Genomic DNA, 16749 nt, shown 5'->3' with positions numbered 1-16749 from the left:
CCCCCCCCCCACCCCACACACACACGCACACAGGTCGGCGACACTATCGTGGTAACCAACAAGTCGACTGGAGACGACGGCTGGTGGGAGGGCTACCTCAAGTCCGACCCCACCTGCAAGGTCGGCTACTTTCCCGAGAACTACGCCCTCCTTCCTGATGCCGTGCCTGCTGTGTCGGAGCCGGCCACCGCCGCACGCGTCTCCACCGACGATCCCGATGGCACCCTCGCCGCAGCCCTCGACCGGCTCGATCCCGCTACGGCTGCAGACCGCAGGCCGATTGCTACGCCGGAGCCCATGACTATCCCGTCTCTTGTCGAGTTTGGCGAGCTCAACGAGGCCATGGACGCCCATGTGGCCGACGCCCTGGCGTCACCGACGCTGTCGTCGCCACCGGCCTCCACCTCCCCCGCCACCTCCCCCGCCACCGCCTCCACCCCCGCCCCTGTCGCTACCGAGCTGTCTTTGCAGGACGAGCCGTCGTCTTCGGGCCACTGCGCCATCGACGCTCGCTACGAGTGGCGCGAGGTCGAGCCGTACTTTGAGATCGAGGTCGATGTTGCGTTGGCACGCGGCTCCAAGTTTGGTGGTCTCAAGAAGTTCACCTCGTACAGCATACGGACGCCAGCCAAGGGCTGGGCCGTCTTGCATCGCTACAAGCACTTCCACTGGCTTCGCGAGCGGCTTGTCGCCAAGTACGCCGGCATCGCCATTCCTGAAATCCCATCCAAGCAGCTGACCGGGCGGTTCAAGGACAACATCGTGTCGTACAGGCGGCATTTTCTCGCCGTCTTTCTCAACGCGGTCGCTCGCCATCCGGTTCTCCGCTCGGCCCCGGTCTTCCACCACTTTCTCTCGGTCGACTCGACGTCTGAGGGCGAGTGGAAGCAGGGTAAGCGCGCCGCCGAGCGCGACGATGTCCAGGGCAAGGCCTTCCTTTCTGCTGTCTCTGCCGCCGCCACGCCATCGCTTTCGTCTGGCGAAGAGGTCGACCAGGCCCAGGACTTTGTCCGCGCCATGCCCAACCATGCCAAGCACTGGACGGCCCTTGTCGATGTCATGAACGCGTCGGCCAAGAAGCGACTTGAGCTTGTCGAGTCGACTGAGGAGCTGTGGCAGGGCTTCTCGCAGATGTCTGGCTCTACCGGCGATCCGTTCTGCTGGCGCGCAGAGTGTGATGAGTGCTCGTCGGCTACAGGCTGTCTTGGCGCCGTATCAGCCACTCTCCAGACCCAAGCCCAGCTCCAGCTGGAGGCCTCGCTCGCCGAGTCGGACCTTGCCAACTGCTTCCAGTCCTCACGCGATGCGCTCGGCGTCACCCTCGCCGCCGTCAAAACCGAGGTCTCCTCGCGCACCGCCGCTGTGGCCAAGAACGCCAAGCTGCAGGCAGCCTCGCAACCTGTTCCCGAGGGCTCAGTCGAGGCAGCACAGGCCCACCTCGCCGTTGCCGTCGCTGAACTCAACCACTTTCATGCCACCCGCGCCATTGACAACAAGCTCGCTCTCCTCGCCTACGCCCGCACCCAGGCTGCACTCCACGCCCGCGCGGCAGCCTCCTGGACCGCCCTCGCCGGTGAGCTCGATGCCTACCCGGTCGACCAAGCTGCGTACGACATCGAGTATGCACACTTTACGAAGCTCCACGCTTCTGACACGGCCGAGCCGGTTCTTTCTCCCAGCGTTGAGCCGTCGTCGCCGCCGCCGCCCGTCGTGGCCGCGCCATGAGACTGTCGCCCGAGACTACGGCAAACGCGGCGTCGCCTTGCCGCCCAAACTCACCTGCCCAGACGGCAGCTCGATGTTGACCTCAAAGGCAACGTCGGTAAACGAGAGTGACGAGCCAGACTGGATGGCAGGCGTGATATCGACGTCGACCTCAATCGATGACCGACGCTCAAGCACCTTGACAAGGAGCCCTGCCACGGCCACATAGTCGCCGACGGCAACGGCGGAAAAGACCTCGGACGGCGCACGGATCCGGAGCCGCGACGAAGACTCCCAATTGGCTTCGGCGACCACCACGTTGGCAAGCCGCCCGGTGAGGACTGGCTGCTCGCGAACCCCGCGAGCGCCACGCGCTGACATCGGCTGCAGCGCTGTGCCGACGCGCGCTCCGCTAAACGCGGCCGCGCCGCGCAGCGACCACACCGTGTCCTGATTCCAGACTTGGTGCTTGAGAAAGACAAGGAGCGGCTCGACAAGAAAGAGCGAAACAGCAGCCGAGGAGCCAAACGACACGAGCGAGTACATCGCTGTCCCCGACGCTTGCACAAAAAGGACCAGCGCCACGTTGGCACCGATGGTCAGCACGCTCACCACGCACCCGCCAACAAAGAATGCGGTCGATTTCGGGTGCCGGGGCGGCGGACTCAGCTCGCCGCTCTCATGCCCCAGCGCCGTCTGCAGAGGGTCACCCCACTCGCGGCGCATGCCCCATGAGACCAGCGTCACGCCCATCACCGCAGACAGCGTCGTCGACAGCGCCGCCGCAAGTGCAGCTTCCTGCACACGATCGCTGGTCGATGACGTGTAGTGGAGGTGCTCGTTGTTGAGGTACACCACAATCTGCGACGTCATGTACATGATCGAGAGCGTGTGGATGAGGGTAACAACCCGTGCTGCACGCGAGAACGGATCACCGGCTTCATGCACAAAGATGCCGCACACAGAGTGGTCGCGCACCAGCTTGGTCAAGTACCGCACACGGACGTAGAACGGCGACCGCGACGTCGAGCTGCGCGCCCGTTGCACGCATGTCACAATGGCAAGCAGCAGCCCCGCCGCCACCCATACATAGGCAGACAGCACAGCCGGCGACGCGGCAACGCTGGCCTTTGCCGCCGCTGCCGATTCCTGGGTTCCTCTTGCGGTTGTCGTCATCGAGCAGTCAGGCAGCTGCCATCCTAGTTCACACTGGCACAGATTCGGGCCGACGCAGCGGCCGTGTCCCGTGTCCTCGGAGCATCCGCCAAAGCAGACATCAGCCACGACAAAGTCGTAGTGGGCATAGTTGTCGGCGTTGGAAATGTTGACCACGTTGACGTAGACAAGTCGACCTTCGGACGACATGGAGACAACCTGTGCCGGTGCCACAAGACCCGAGGCGATGCCGACAGGGATTTCTGGCTCAAACGAGAGTAGCCCCGCTGGAAGGCTCTCTGTGGCGTTGACCCAAGCGCCACTGGCGTCCCGCTCAAAAGCAAGAAACACGTTTGCGGAAAGCTCGCTCGGGCTCGCCAGCGGACACGAAAGCAAAAGCATGCCATCGCCGGCGGCCAATGCAAATGGGCAGTAAAAGCCAGCGACCTCGATGTGCGCTACCATTGCGCCGCGCTGGTCATTGTGCCAATCGTGGATGACGAGGACACCGCCGTCAGCCGCGGAGAACCGCGTGATGTAGGCGAAAAAGTCGTCGCCACAGACCGTCGGCATGTAGTCTGCCGAGTCGTAGATGTTGGCAGCAAGAACGCTTGTCGTCCACGCGCCGCTTCCGCCGACGCGCTCCATGACCATGACATTGGAGCCATCAGGCGATGCGGCGTCGGGAGCTTCACCAATCGAAACCATTCTGTTGCCCACAAAGCACGCAAAGGTTCCGGTCTCGTTGACTGGCTGAGGCACGACATCGATCCGCGTCGCGGTCGGCGGGCTGCCTTGAATGGCCATGACGTCAAAGTCCATGGCGGCATGTGTGTCATTGTTGATCGTCACCACAAACTCGAGGCAGCTGCGGTTGGCGGCGAGGGCCGTGCCCCAGCTCTGTCCCCACAGCCGGTCCTGCGGAGTCTCGACGTACACTCCGGTCGCGGTCACTGATTCGGCCGTCTCACCGTATGCAATGTCGACAATAGCAACCCCGCCGTTGTGGTCCGCATGGCCCAACGAAGAGAGAATCATCCGCCGGCCATCGCACACCACTGCTTTGGTGAACTCGTCCAGCGGCGGGACAAGCGCATCGTCGTAGATGGCAAACGCAATGTCGAGCTTGTAGCTTGCTGGCTCGCTGACGGCCAATTGACGCGTCTCCGCAATTGTCGGCAGCAGCACTGTGTACACGCCGTACTCTTCCATGGCGATGGCCAGCAGGCCGCCGTCGGCAGCGAGCATGCCAGGTAGAATGTTCTGGCCAAGAGCAGGATCATTGCCGATCCAATCCGGCATAGGCACCGATGCCACCTGCGCAATACTGAAGCCTGCGCCATCAACCATGCACGCCATTGCCAGCATGCCCACCACAGCCACCATGAGCGAGCCAACTATCGGGGCGGGCGCCATGGCCCTGTTCGAACGGGGGAAGGGGGGGGGTGGGCAACAAGGAGGGAAGGGAGGGGAAGGGGGGGATGAGGGAGGGGATTAGGTATGCGGGTGGGTGGGTGCTGTGAGGCTGTGTGAGAGCGGTGGTAGGTAGGGGGTAGGGGGGGTAGAGGCAGGAGTGGGCATGGCTGGCACCCGTGTCAGCGTGGGTGGTTTGATGGAACGTCTGCCAATGCCATCAGCAGGATAATTCGCCGTCCAAACACAGTCAGCCTCATTCGCCCGTTCGTTGACCAATCTCTCTCTCATGTCGCTCCCGGCCGGTGCCTCGCGCGCCCTGGACGAGGTCGATGCGGCGCTTGCCCAGGTCGAAGCCACCATGCAACCGCTGCTGGAGAAGCCGCTCGAGGAGGTGATGGAGAACCTGGACAATGCCGACAAGGCCAAGCTCAACGTCGCCCTCGCATACTCGCTCAACTCGCTCTTCCACAGTACGCCCCTTCTCCCCCCTTGCCTGCCCACCAACACCCTGCTGCAGGATGGCCCTGGATGGCCCACGGACGGATCCCCTCCCCTGCCCCCCTTCTCCCCTCTTCCCCACTCACACCGCCCGCCTCACCCGGTCTACAGTCTACCTCAAGACACAGGGCCAGGACCCGTCCGCACACCCGGTTGCGGACGAGCTTGCCCGGGTCAAGTCGTACGTGCACAAGCTGGAGGTCCATGCCGCCGTTCGTGAGGGCCAGAAGGCCTCAATGCGGGCCGCCGGCGACGTGGTGGCCGCAGGCGCAGGGGACGTGGCCCCCATGGAGGTGGCGGCGGCCGCTGCGGCCGCGCCGGGCTCCAAGCGGAAGGGCCGTGACGCTGATGATGGTGACGCAGAGGCTGGCGACGCCCACGCCGCAAAGAAGGCCAAGGCCAAGAGCAAGGGCAAGTCGAAGAAGGACAAGTCCAAGAAGAAGTCCAAGAAGTCCAGGCACTGATGGTCCTCGCCTGCCCACGCAAGTCTCTTCTCCGTTCTTGCTCCCTTTACTCGTTAAACACCACCCGGTGGATGGTCCCGTCGTCGAGCCCGACGTACGCCGCGCCGCCGACCACCGCCAGCGCAGTGACGTCGGCGCCGAGGTCGAGCTGTGCGCCCTGCTCGGCACCCGAGCCCAACGCCCACATCTGGAGGTGCGTGCCTGCGCTGCAGAGCAGAGTCTTTCCATCGCACGCCACCGCGCGCACCGGCTCGCTAACATCGGTCTCAAACACGACTACGCCAGTCCGCGCCTCGGTCACGCGAGCCGTCCCGCCATCGTCGCCGGACACCACCCACGCGCTGTGGTCGGAAAAGCCAAGTGCGGTCACCTCGCCGTCATGGTCCGGCAAGTACTCGACTGCCCGACGCGTGCCGGCGTCCCACACCACGATGGCTCCGTCGGACGAGGCCGTCGCAAACAGGCTCGAATCGGGAGCGATGGCCATGACCTTAACCGCCTCGTCGTGCTCCTGCATCTCGGCCACGGGCACAGGTGAGAACTGGCGTTGCGCGTCGACTTGCGCTCCCACACCTTGACCGTCGAGTCCCACGAGGTCGAGACCAGCGTCAGCTCGTCGACCATGACCACGCCCGACACCGCCGCGTCGTGCGACTCGAGCTTGGCAGAGATCGACCCATACTCGATCGAGTAAGCGTACACTGCGTTGTCCCACCCGCCCACCACAAAAGTGTCGCCACTGGCGTCCAGTGCAGTCACCGACGACAGTGCCAGCGAGCTCGGCGCCACCGCCCGCACCTGCCGGTTTTCCGGCATGGCGTACACCCGTAGATAGCCGTCGAGCGAAACAGACGTGATGCGAGCCCCATCGTCGCTGACCACCAGGCCGGTCACGGCACCCTTGTGGGCTGCAATCGGGCCCCAGGCCGTGTCCTCAACAAGGCTTCCCACCTCGCCCCATCCACAGGAACTCGCTGCGCTGTCTGGCGCGCCGGCAACGGGACTGGCGTTGACTGTCGATGCTCCGCCGTCGCCTCCGGCAGCCTCGCTCCCGCTGGTCGGCAGTGCGCTGATCGCGGGGAGCCCGATACCTAGCGGGCTTGCAACTGCGCCGCGCCGCGGATGTGGGCGGGTGAACAGCTGCGTCGGCGTTTGGCCAAACTCGGAGATCTGCAACTCGATGGCCTTGCGCTCGAGCGGATCGGCGATGGCTTCGATGTCAACCGCGCCCTCGTACGTGAGGTAGTAAAAGACGTTATCGGCTGCGTCGGCGGCAGCGCCGCGCTGCTTGTGGCCAAACACAAGGTCGATCCACTCGTGGAGGTGATCCGAGACATACTTCGACTCGAGCGCGGAGCGGAGCTTGGTCACAAAATCGGCTGCATCGCTCGCCCACGGCGGGAGCTCGACGTCGTGGACCCGCTCGCCCGAGCCCTGACAGACGCCAAAGTCGATGCCTGCCGTGTTGCGAAGAAAGCTTCCGTCGCCAGCGTAGAACTCGGGAATAAGCTCCTTGACATCGCCGGTCGAGTGGAGGCAGTTGCGCCAGGTGGCGGCGACGCCGGTGAACAGCCGGTCCGGCGCGTCAAACTTGCCGTTCTGAAGCCGGAGCATGAGCGCAGGCTGAGAACGGACGAGGTAAAACAGCACATAGCCCGGTGTCGAGTAGTGGGTCCCATACAGGAACGGAGTGAGTGGGCCGGTCCCGTCGGCCGGCATCTGCTCAAACCGCTGGCGGAAGCCAGCGAGTCGGTCCGGGTTGAGCGCGCCGACCGGCTTGGACAGGTCACGGAACGTGGCCGGGTTGTCAAGGTCCAGCTCAGCCGAAGTGTAGTCGGCAACCACCCATGGGAAGACCGGATACTGGGCCAGGTCGTTGAACGACCGGTCGGCCATCGAGTTGAGGAACATGAGATACTCGTAGTTGGAGACAAGCCCGTTCTGCCACCGCAGCGTCATGTTGGCGGCAAACTCCTCTTGCTGCGATGCCACGCCGTCTTGTGCATACAGGGCCTCGAAGACAGCCTCGCGGTCGGCTCGCGACGAGAACGAGAACAGCATTGAGTCGCCAGAGGCCATGAAGATCTCTAGCCCAGTCGCCCGGAGTAGATGCCGCCGCCGGGCCACAGATCGGATGGCCGACCGGTCGTAGCTTGCCACAGGCTCGCCAGAGATGTTGTTAAAGGCCTGGAAATAGATTCGCGCCGTTGTGAGCACAAATCGGCCGGGGTTGTGCACCAGCGGCAACTCGTGGACTGCACGCATCTCCAGCTCGATCCGCTCGGAAAGCTCCTTGATCGACGAGTGATCAAAGGTCAACTTTGCCTCGCGGATGGCAATGAGCGAGTCCAGCCGGGCCTCGGCGCCAGCCACATCGAGCGTGCTGATCTCCAACAGATCCTGCAACCGCGGGAGAAAGGTCTCGAGCTCGGCGTAGCGAAGGGCAAAGGCAAAGTCAGCCCGGCCCTTGGTAAAGGTGTACGGCTTGATGACGTTGTCGCCGAGGAGAGTGATGGTGAGCGAGGTCTGAATGACAAAGATCGCCGCCAGTTCATCACTCGCCAGCCCGTGCCCGCCCAGTCCGCGGAACCGGGAGACGCCATGGACCTTTGCGAACGAGAGCTTGACCAGGGGATGGCTCACGTCCTCCGGTTCGAAGAAGAGCGAGGAGGAGCAGAGCCGGACGCGTCCACGAAGGCGGCTGAAGAGGGGGAAGGGGGGGGAGCGAGGCGAGGTGCGTACGTGGTGGGCGACGGCGGCAGCGAGGGGTAGTGGTAGGCGGCATAGTCGTCAAAGTAGTACTCGCCCTCCTCCAGGAGCAGCAGCGAGAAGCGCGACGAGGAGGCCGCCATTGCTGTTGCCTGTGGGAGTGAGGTGCAGAGGAGGGGAGGGGGGGGAGGGGGGGCCAGGGGGAGGGGGAACGGGGGAGGGGCGATTGGTTGGTGGGCGGTCGAGGGCATGCGGTCGGCCGACGGGCCGAAACGGGTCGAGGAGACGGGGGGGAGGCGGATGGTTGGGCAGGGTGGACGAGCGGTCACACGACGCACACGGGTGATAGAGACGGGCGCGGCTGTTGGGGACGTGGCTGGTCTAGTGCTGACATGGCTGACGCAGGCGGTGCGTGGGGAAGCGGGGCAGAAGGGAGGGGCAAGGGCGGCGGAGCAGGTGGCGACGGCGGGGGGGAGAAGGGTTGGCTCTGCCGCAGACGCCGCCGAAAGCACAGCAGCAGGCGCAAGGACAAGCAGGGCTGGTGAGGACACCGACTGGAGGACGCAATGTCGCGCCGGCGCCCCGGCCGCTGCAGCCGATCTCGGAAGATCTGCTGCTGGCGCTCGAAATGTCGGCCGGCGAGGCCGCGGGGCAAGTGGCGGTCCTGCTCGCTGCGGTCAAGGGCCATCTGGCGGAGAGCACGCGGGTGGCGCTGACATACGCGACAGCGCACGCTGAGGCTGTGGATCACATGGCTGGTGCGGTCGACGACGCCGTGGCAGCCGGCACTGAGCTGATGGCGGCGACGGCGCGGCTGAACGAGGACATGGCGCCCATCCATGCGCTGGCTGCGCACATCCGGACCATCAAGTCGCAGCTCGCGTCGCTTGAGAGCCAGGCCAACAAGATCAAGATCGAGCCGCGGTGAGCGGGTGGAAAGTGTGAAATAGATGTCTCTACAAAGTGGTGTATGTTAACCCTCAACCGTACGGTCGTTCGGACGCGTTGTCGCGCGTCTCAAAGTGAACAACTCGATGATGCTTGACTTCCAGGTCACCTGGCCGACGCTGCGCGACGCCTGCTTGGCCTGCGGCTGGAGGTGGGAGGCGTGCCTGCACGTGACGGCGGTGACGGACGCATGTCAGCATGGGCGAGGGGCGCGAGGTGCCGTACGGTGCCGATCCGGAGGAGCGGCGGGCGCCGACGGTGCGAAGCTTGTCGTTGACGACCCGACGACCGGGAAGGAGAGCATGACAGAGTTGAACACAGCGACCGGACAGGAGAGCGAGAGGACGTTGTGGATCTTCTTGCGACGGACGAGCTTGCCGGTCGGCGTGGCTGCGCAAGTGGTGGCACGCCATCCTGTACTGGATTCTGGACGCCGCGCTCATCAACGCGTACGCGCTCTGCGCCGCCGCGAGCCCGCGCCCCGCCATGACTCGCGTGGCTATCATCGACGCCCTCTTGCCGCCAGCGCCGACGCCGTCAACTCCGCGCCGTCGCACAAGCGGAAGCGACCCTCTGCAGCAGCTGCTCGTCAGCACCGCTTTCCCCAACAAGCCGCTCTGCGACGCGGCTGCCTCGCCTGCCGGAAGTTTCATGGTAAGCGATCGCGGCCGCGGACCTTGTGCGCCGCGTGCGGCGTCGATCTCTGCATCGCCGTCTGTTTTCTGTTGTGGCCCACCAGTGCCCACGGCAGCCATTAACACATTGTACTGCTCTTTTACCGCGATTGATGGACGTGGCGACGTCTGTGGAGCGTCGCGGAGCGCCGCGGCTTGCGCGATGGACAAAGATGTCCAGTACCGTAGGGTGTTGTTAAAGGGGAAAAAGACAGGGTGCTCTGCAGGGAGCGGCAACGCTACACTCACTCGATGCGGAGCTTGTGGACCGCCTTGCGCATGGCGCGGCGGAAGTGCGGGCGGGCGTCCGAGGAGGTGCAGAGGTGGAGGGTGGTGCAGACCTGAGCGGCCGGCGTGCCCTTCTCGAGCTCGTCGAGGATGGCCGGGAGCGCGGTGTCGACCAGGAGCGAGCACTCGGGCTGGAACTTCTTGGGGAGAAGCACGCACGCCTTCTTGAGCTCGTCCTCGATCTGAGTGTTGTTGACGCTCTTGCCCGAGAGCATGGCCTCGGCAAGGCTGACAACATACTCGCAGATCTTGCAGGTCTCCGGGGAAGCCTCAATGTTGGCGATCGCCGACGAGCAGAGGCCGATGGTGGTGCAGAGCTGCTCGGGCGTCTCGTTGTCCTCAATGGCCTGGATGATCTGCGGCAGGTACTCCTCGACAATCGAGTCGCATGAGTCCTTCCACGGCGTCATGGCGCAGAGCTTCTCGAGCTCGGCAACAATCTGGGCCTGGGTGTTGTTCTTGGCGAGGTAGCCCTCGACAGCCTTGGCCACGAGCTCGCAGAGCGAGCACTCGAGGTCGAGCGGAGCCGCAACATCAACAGCAGCCGACGGCTTGCAGAAGCCGATCTTCTGGCAAGCGGTCTTCGGCGGGAGGTCGTCCTCGAGGTGCTGGATGAGCTCCGGGAGGTAGTTGTTGACAAGCGCAGTGCAGGTCGAGGCCCACGACGCCGGGAGGAGCGCGCAGACCTTGCCGAGCTCGGTCTCAATGATCTCGATGGTGTGGTTGTTCTCGAGAAGCTTCTCAAGCTCGCCAACAACAAGCTGGCAGATCGAGCAGTCGTCGAACGGAGCGGCAACGTCGGCAATCTCCGATGAGCAGAGGCCGATGGTGGTGCAGAGCTGCTCGGGCGTCTCGTTGCTCTCGATGGCCTCGATGATCTGCGGGAGGTACTCCTCGACAATCGAGTCGCACGAGTCCTTCCACGGGGTGTGAGCGCAGAGCTTCTCGAGCTCGGCCTCAATCTGGCCTCGGTGTTGTTCTTGGCGAGGTAGCCCTCGACAGCCCTTGAACAAGGAGCTCGCAGAGCGAGCACTCGACACCGCCGAACGACTGGTTTTTTTTTTTACAAAAGCTTGACGGGCGTAGCCGACGGCTTGCAGAAGCCGATCTCTGGCAAGCGGTCTTCGGCGGGAGGTCGTCCTCGAGGTGCTGGATGAGCTCCGGGAGGTAGTTGTTGACAAGCGCAGTGCAGGTCGAGGCCCACGACGCCGGGAGGAGCGCACAGACCTTGCCGAGCTCGGTCTCAATGATCTCGATGGTGTGGTTGTTCTCAAGCAGCTTCTCAAGCTCGCCAACAACAAGCTGGCAGATCGAGCAGTCGTCGAACGGAGCGGCAACGTCGGCAATCTCCGATGAGCAGAGGCCGATGGTGGTGCAGAGCTGCTCGGGCGTCTCGTTGCTCTCGATGGCCTCGATGATCTGCGGGAGGTACTCCTCGACAATCGAGTCGCACGAGTCCTTCCACGGGGTGTGAGCGCAGAGCTTCTCGAGCTCGGCCTCAATCTGGGCCTCGGTGTTGTTCTTGGCGAGGTAGCCCTCGACAGCCTTGAACAGGAGCTCGCAGAGCGAGCACTCGACACCGCCGAACGACTGGACGTCGTCGATGACAATCTTGACGGGCGTAGCCGACGGCTTGCAGAAGCCGATCTTCTGGCAAGCGGTCTGCGGCGGGAGGTCGTCCTCGAGGTGCTGGATGAGCTCCGGGAGGTAGTTGTTGACAAGCGCGGTGCAGGTCGAGGCCCACGACGCCGGGAGGAGCGCACAGACCTTGCCGAGCTCGGTCTCAATGATCTCGATGGTGTGGTTGTTCTCAAGCAGCTTCTCAAGCTCGCCAACAACAAGCTCGCAGATCGAGCAGTCGTCAAACGGAGCCTGGACCTTCATCGACGAGGAGCACAGGTGGAGGTTCTGGGTGCAGACCGTCGTCGGGTCAGCGTTGTTCTCGATGGCCTGGATGATGGCGGGGAGGTAGTTCTCAACCACATCCGTGCACTGGATCCCCAAACCGCATCGTGTGAGTCCACCGTGGCGCTCCCTCCTATGTCACGTGCCGGGCGACGCGTGCACAGCAGCAAAAAGTGAAATCCTGCAACAGCCACGGCCCACGACCCGCACGCCGCGTCTGTTACCGGCCACTTGGTCGGCATGTGGCTGAAGAGTCGAGCTCGCAAGGACAGGGTAGCGTCCAGGCTAAGTCTTGAACCCCTGGAGGTGGGCTAGCGAAGGGGGGCTCCCGTCGGTAGCTGGTGTCAATGCCCCAGGCCTAAAAAATCACCGCTTGGGGGCCCTCACACCCACAGGGGTGGCGAGGGGGGCTGGACGGACAACACGGGGGGATAACATGGAGGGGAGGGAAGATACCGAGGAGGTGGGGTGGGTGTGACCTTATAGGAGGCATTTGGGTGTCCATGGGGGGGGGGGGGGTCCGCGGGGGGCGTGCGCAGGGGGACAGGGTGGGGGAAATGTAGACTCGCGACGGCAACGTACCTCACCAGCCCAGGCCTTGGGCAGGTCCGAGCAGAGCTTCTCGAGCTCAGCCTCAATGGCGGCAACTGTGGAGTTGGAGGCGAGCAGGTGGTCGACGTAGTCGACAACAAGCTTGCAGATGGCACAGGGGATCTCGCTCTCGGGCTGGGCGACGCGCACCGGGGTGGCGACCGCCGAAGCGAGGATGGCGGCAACAACCGCAAGAACAATGAACGACTTCATAGTTGCGACAGGTGATAGACTGAAAGTTAGTTTTGCTGGGCAACTCTGGGTTGGGCTCCCTACCGCGATCGGCTTGCCGCGTCGGAGAACGACGCCACCTGGGCTTCAAGGTCGAGAACGTGCCGGGCGAGGGATTGCCGCAGGGCCTCGGCACTAGCGTCTGGCTTGGTAGAGGGTGCGTCTTGCGGGGGCTGCGTCGCTTGCGCCGCGGCGGCGGGTATGTTCGGCTCGGGTGCAAGCGGGGCAAGTGGCTGACGGATGTGGCGAAGCTCGAGCTCGAGCTCCGAGACGCGGATCTGCAGCTGGGCCGCAGCGTTGGAGCTCTCAGCACGCTCGGAGGCCAACAACCGCTTTGTATAGACGAGCTCGGCGTCCTTGTCGGCGAGAAGCTTGCGCAACGAGGCGGCAATGTCAAAAGCGGCGGCGAGGCGGTCGTCGACCGGCGGCGGCGCGGGATTGCGCGCACGGGCACGGACCGACGCCTTTTCGGCGCGCAGCGCAGTGAGCTCGGCCTTGGCAGCATCACGCTCGAGCATGAGTGCCTGCACAGAGCGCGAAGGGCGGGCGGGGCGCTGCGGGCGCGACGAATCCGCGAGTGCGTCCCGGGTCCGCCCCCACCAGTGAACCCACATGCCGAGGGCGAGGTTGCGAGTCCGTGCGCCTGCAAGCGCGGTGGCGGCATCCTCGCGGAGCGCGGCCAGCCGCTTGCCTGCAACCACCAGACGCCAGGCAAAGAAGGCCTTGTCCTTGGCACGGATGCGATCGGCAGCCGCTGCCGACGCCGACGCCGCCCACTTGCGGAAGAGCTTGGAAAGGTAAATACGGCGGGCAAGCGCTTCGCGCAGCGGCTGGATAACCAGACTAGGCGCGTTGAGGCGAGCGTTGAGAACAGAGATTCGGCGGGTGAGGACATCGACTTCGGCAGTCTTGTCGGCGGCAATGCGGGCTCCCTGGCGAGCGGCAGCCTCGACGTCGAGGGCAGCTTGCTGACTCGCGAGTACGAGCTCCTGCTCGGCACGCGCGCGAACCGAGACCAGCTCGGCGTGAAGGGCGGCAACCTCATCGGCAGCAGCTGAAGCAGCGGCGTCTGACGCGGATGTCGACGGTTGAGCAGCAAGCTGGTCACGGAGCCGCGAAATGATGGCGTCCTTCGTCCGAAGTACGGAGCGCAGGCCGCGGAGATCGGCAGCGAGCGCGTCAGCAGCCTTGGCGCGGGTCGCCTCTCCGCGGGCGGCAGCGAGTGCAGCCTCGGACTCGGCCAGTTGAACATCTTTGCTCCGCTCGGCGGCCCGGGCTTCGTCCAACTGAGCCTCTAAATCGGCAATACGGGTCCAAAGTGGGCCAGTCTCGTCGCGAATAGGGGCCGGCACTGCAGGTGCCAGTGCCGGCAACGGCGTGCGGGCCAGTGCAGCAGCCGCCTGCGATAGCTCGACGCGCGAGGCATCAAGCTGGGCCTCGAGTGCAGCAATCCGGTCCCAGAGCGGCTTGAGAGCCTCGTCGTCGTCGACCGTAGCCAATGCCGCTGCAGCTTGCGGTGCAGCAGTCATGCACAGTCGTGCGCGCGCAAGGTCAGCCGCAGTCGCCGCAAGCTCCGACTCACGGGTCGCCAACTGCGACTCAAGGGCAGATATGCGGTCCCACAGCGGCTTGGTGCGAGCCTCGCGGGTGAGCGCAGCACGCAGAGCCGCGATGAGTGCGTCCTTAGCATCCAGCTTCTCCTTGAGCGCAAGAATACGGTCGAGGTGGCTCGCCGACGTCGACGACGCCATCGCAAGGGCAGCGTGTGCGTCACGTGAACTGTGGGTCGGCCGTCCAGTTTCAGCATCTGAAAGCATTTCAAGCTCTGCTTCGAGCTCGGTCACGCGAGCAGAGGCAGCGGCAAGCTTGGTCTCGAGCTCGGGTGATCGGGAATCGGCAGGTGCGGTTGCAGCGGCCATGCACTCGGCTTCGGACTTGGTCGCCTGAGCATCTGCCGCAGCGAGCTTGGTCTCAAGCTCGGCCACGCGCGCAGAGGCAGCGGCAAGCTTGGTCTCGAGCTCGGGTGATCGGGAATCGGCAGGTGCGGTTGCAGCGGCCATGCACTCGGCTTCGGACTTGGTCGCCTGAGCATCTGCCGCAGCGAGCTTGGTCTCAAGCTCGGCCACGCGCGCAGAGGCAGCGGCAAGCTTGGTCTCGAGCTCGGGTGATCGGGAATCGGCAGGTGCGGTTGCAGCGGCCATGCGCTCGGCTTCGGACTTGGTCGCTTCAGCATCTGCCGCAGCGAGCTTGGTCTCAAGCTCGGCCACGCGCGCAGAGGCAGCGGCAAGCTTGGTCTCAAGCTCGGCCACGCGCGCAGAGGCAGCGGCAAGCTTGGTCTCGAGCTCGGCCACGCGATCGTCGGCCGCAGCAAGCTGTGCCTTGAGCTCCGCCAGTTGGGGGTCGGCAAGAGTTGCATGAGTCGCGAGCTGGGTCGCCTTGTCACCGACAAAAATCTGCTTGACATCAGCACCCGTGTCAAGCGCCGCAGCCTCGTGCATGCGGATCGAGGCTTCGCCCTCGAGCACACTGATGCGCGCATGCAAACGTTCGATCTCGGCCGTACACGCCGCATGCTGACCTGAGGCTGACTGAAATGCAAGATCCTCAATCTCGGCCTTCAGTCGCGTATTCTCTTCAGCGCACTGCTGTGAGATGTCTGTTGCAGCTGCAGCTTCGGCCTCGGCCTCGGCAAGAAGACCGGACAAGTCATCGATCTCAGCGTTCAACTGCTTCAGTTCGACACCGTATGCACTGCTGCGTTTCTCCAGTTCCGTCACGAGCTCCTTTTGCTCGTTTCGAGCAGCAGCGAGGTCTTCCTCTCGCATTGCCAGCATAGCCTCCAGCTTGGGCACCCGTTCTAGGGCTGACTCGGCCAGCGCCGCTGCTGCGATCTTGGCCATGAGCTCGACGACTTCGTCTTCACGACGCCGAAGCTCGGTCTCACGCGCATCCAAATCAGCTTCGAGCTCCGTGATGCGGTCGTTGAGGGCCGACGTGTCCAGCGCTGTTGCCAGCTGGACATTGGTCATCTCCAGATCTGCCTTGTACTTGCCGAGGTCAGCATCGCGGATCTCGAGCTCAGCTTCCAGCTCAGACACTCGCTCCTGAAAGGCGCACACGTGCTGGGCGCTTGCTTCGGGTGCATCATTCTCACTGAGGAGTACCTCCAGCTCGGCCACGCGTGACTTCCACGTCTCCAACTCGTCCATACCGGTGGATTCTTCGCGTTCGCCATCCCCATGCACCACATGTGCGCGCAACCCCAGAATGTCGTCATCCTGATTGGCTAGCTCCGCCTCGAGGGTAGCAATACGGTCGCGGAGCACGGAACTCTCACTTACCTCAGCATCTAGCTGTTCATGCAGCAACGCCAGCTCGGCATCGCGGTCGCGGCCTTCAGCTTCCTGCTCAGCCAGCCGCTTCTTGAGCACGACTGAAGTGGCAGCCTCGGTCCGAAGCCCGCAACTTCATCATCGCGCGCACGCAGATCACCCCGGCATGATGCCAGCTGCTGCTCAAGCATCGCAATCCGCGACTCGTACACTGCCACGTCGGTCGACTTGTTCTGCGCCGCCTCGGATGAGGCCTGGGCCCGCAGCCCCACAACCTCGTCCTCGCGCCCACGCAGATCGCCCCGGCATGATGCCAGCTGCTGCTCAAGCATCGCAATCCGCGACTCAAACGCCGCATTGTCGGTCGTCGCCGACACAGCCTCGGCAACTGCCAGCTGCGATCGGAGCCCCACAACCTCGTCCTCGCGCGCACGCAAGTCTCCCTCGCGCGCCGTGATCTGTTGCTCAAGCATCGCAATCCGCGACTCGTACACTGCCACGTCGGTCGACTTGCTCGGCGCCGCCTCGGATGAGGCCTGGGCCCGCAGAACCACAACCTCGTCCTCGCGCGCACGCAGATCGCCCCGGCATGATGCCAGCTGCTGCTCAAGCATCGCAATCCGCGACTCAAACGCCGCATTGTCGGTCGTCGCCGACACGGCCTCGGCAACTGCCAGCTGCGACCGCAGCCCCACAACCTCGTCCTCGCGCGCACGCAAGTCTCCCTCGCGCGCCGTGATCTGTTGCTCAAGCATCGCAATCCGCGACTCGTACACTGCCACGTCGGTCGACTTGCTCGGCGCCGCCTCGGATGAGGCCTGGGCCCGCAGAACC

At 64.2% G+C, this 16749-nt stretch overlaps 6 protein-coding genes across 6 annotated transcripts in view; 2 read left to right on the top strand and 4 right to left on the bottom strand.

The window, feature by feature from the left end:
• AMSG_00769 (uncharacterized protein) overlaps positions 1-1845 on the top strand; it is a gene marked incomplete at its 5' end in the record, with an annotated part of 2083 nt that extends 238 nt beyond the window's left edge. The window contains one exon of the mRNA XM_013907041.1: positions 34-1845. Within this exon, the coding sequence (XP_013762495.1) occupies positions 34-1725 (1692 nt within the window). The 3' untranslated portion in view covers positions 1726-1845. The remainder of the gene's footprint in view (positions 1-33) is intronic.
• Positions 1616-4311, bottom strand: AMSG_00768 (uncharacterized protein). The gene has a single exon (XM_013907040.1). The coding sequence runs from the start codon at positions 4273-4275 to the stop codon at positions 1741-1743; it is 2535 nt and encodes an 844-aa protein (XP_013762494.1). The 5' UTR covers positions 4276-4311; the 3' UTR covers positions 1616-1740.
• Positions 4312-4557: 246 nt separating this feature from the next.
• Positions 4558-5311, top strand: AMSG_00767 (uncharacterized protein). The gene is made up of 2 exons (XM_013907039.1): positions 4558-4745; positions 4885-5311. Exons 1-2 carry the CDS (start codon positions 4562-4564, stop codon positions 5235-5237), a joined length of 537 nt encoding a protein of 178 aa, XP_013762493.1. The 5' UTR covers positions 4558-4561; the 3' UTR covers positions 5238-5311.
• AMSG_00766 (FAN Factor) lies at positions 5266-8118 on the bottom strand. The gene is made up of 2 exons (XM_013907038.1): positions 7980-8118; positions 5266-7938 (listed from the first exon to the last, which is right to left on the bottom strand). The coding sequence occupies exons 1-2, from the start codon at positions 8087-8089 to the stop codon at positions 5604-5606; spliced, it is 2445 nt and encodes an 814-aa protein (XP_013762492.1). The 5' UTR covers positions 8090-8118; the 3' UTR covers positions 5266-5603.
• A 1690-nt stretch (positions 8119-9808) lies between these two features.
• Positions 9809-12565, bottom strand: AMSG_00763 (saposin A; the record flags this gene model as incomplete). Its single annotated transcript, XM_013907037.1, has 3 exons — positions 9809-10823; positions 10948-11848; positions 12344-12565. 3 exons carry the CDS (start codon positions 12563-12565, stop codon positions 9814-9816), a joined length of 2133 nt encoding a protein of 710 aa, XP_013762491.1. The 3' UTR covers positions 9809-9813.
• Positions 12566-12624: 59 nt separating this feature from the next.
• The window catches only part of AMSG_00762 (uncharacterized protein), a gene marked incomplete at both ends in the record, with an annotated part of 10012 nt that continues 5887 nt past the window's right edge, over positions 12625-16749 (bottom strand). Inside the window, 2 exons of the mRNA XM_013907036.1 lie at positions 12625-16016; positions 16076-16733. Of these exons, the coding sequence (XP_013762490.1) occupies positions 12625-16016; positions 16076-16733 (4050 nt within the window). The remainder of the gene's footprint in view (positions 16017-16075; positions 16734-16749) is intronic.

This window comes from Thecamonas trahens, assembly GCF_000142905.1.
Source record: "Thecamonas trahens ATCC 50062 unplaced genomic scaffold supercont1.3, whole genome shotgun sequence".
Lineage (NCBI taxonomy): Eukaryota > Apusomonadida > Apusomonadidae > Thecamonas > Thecamonas trahens.
This window is presented reverse-complemented; position numbering and strand designations above follow the sequence as displayed.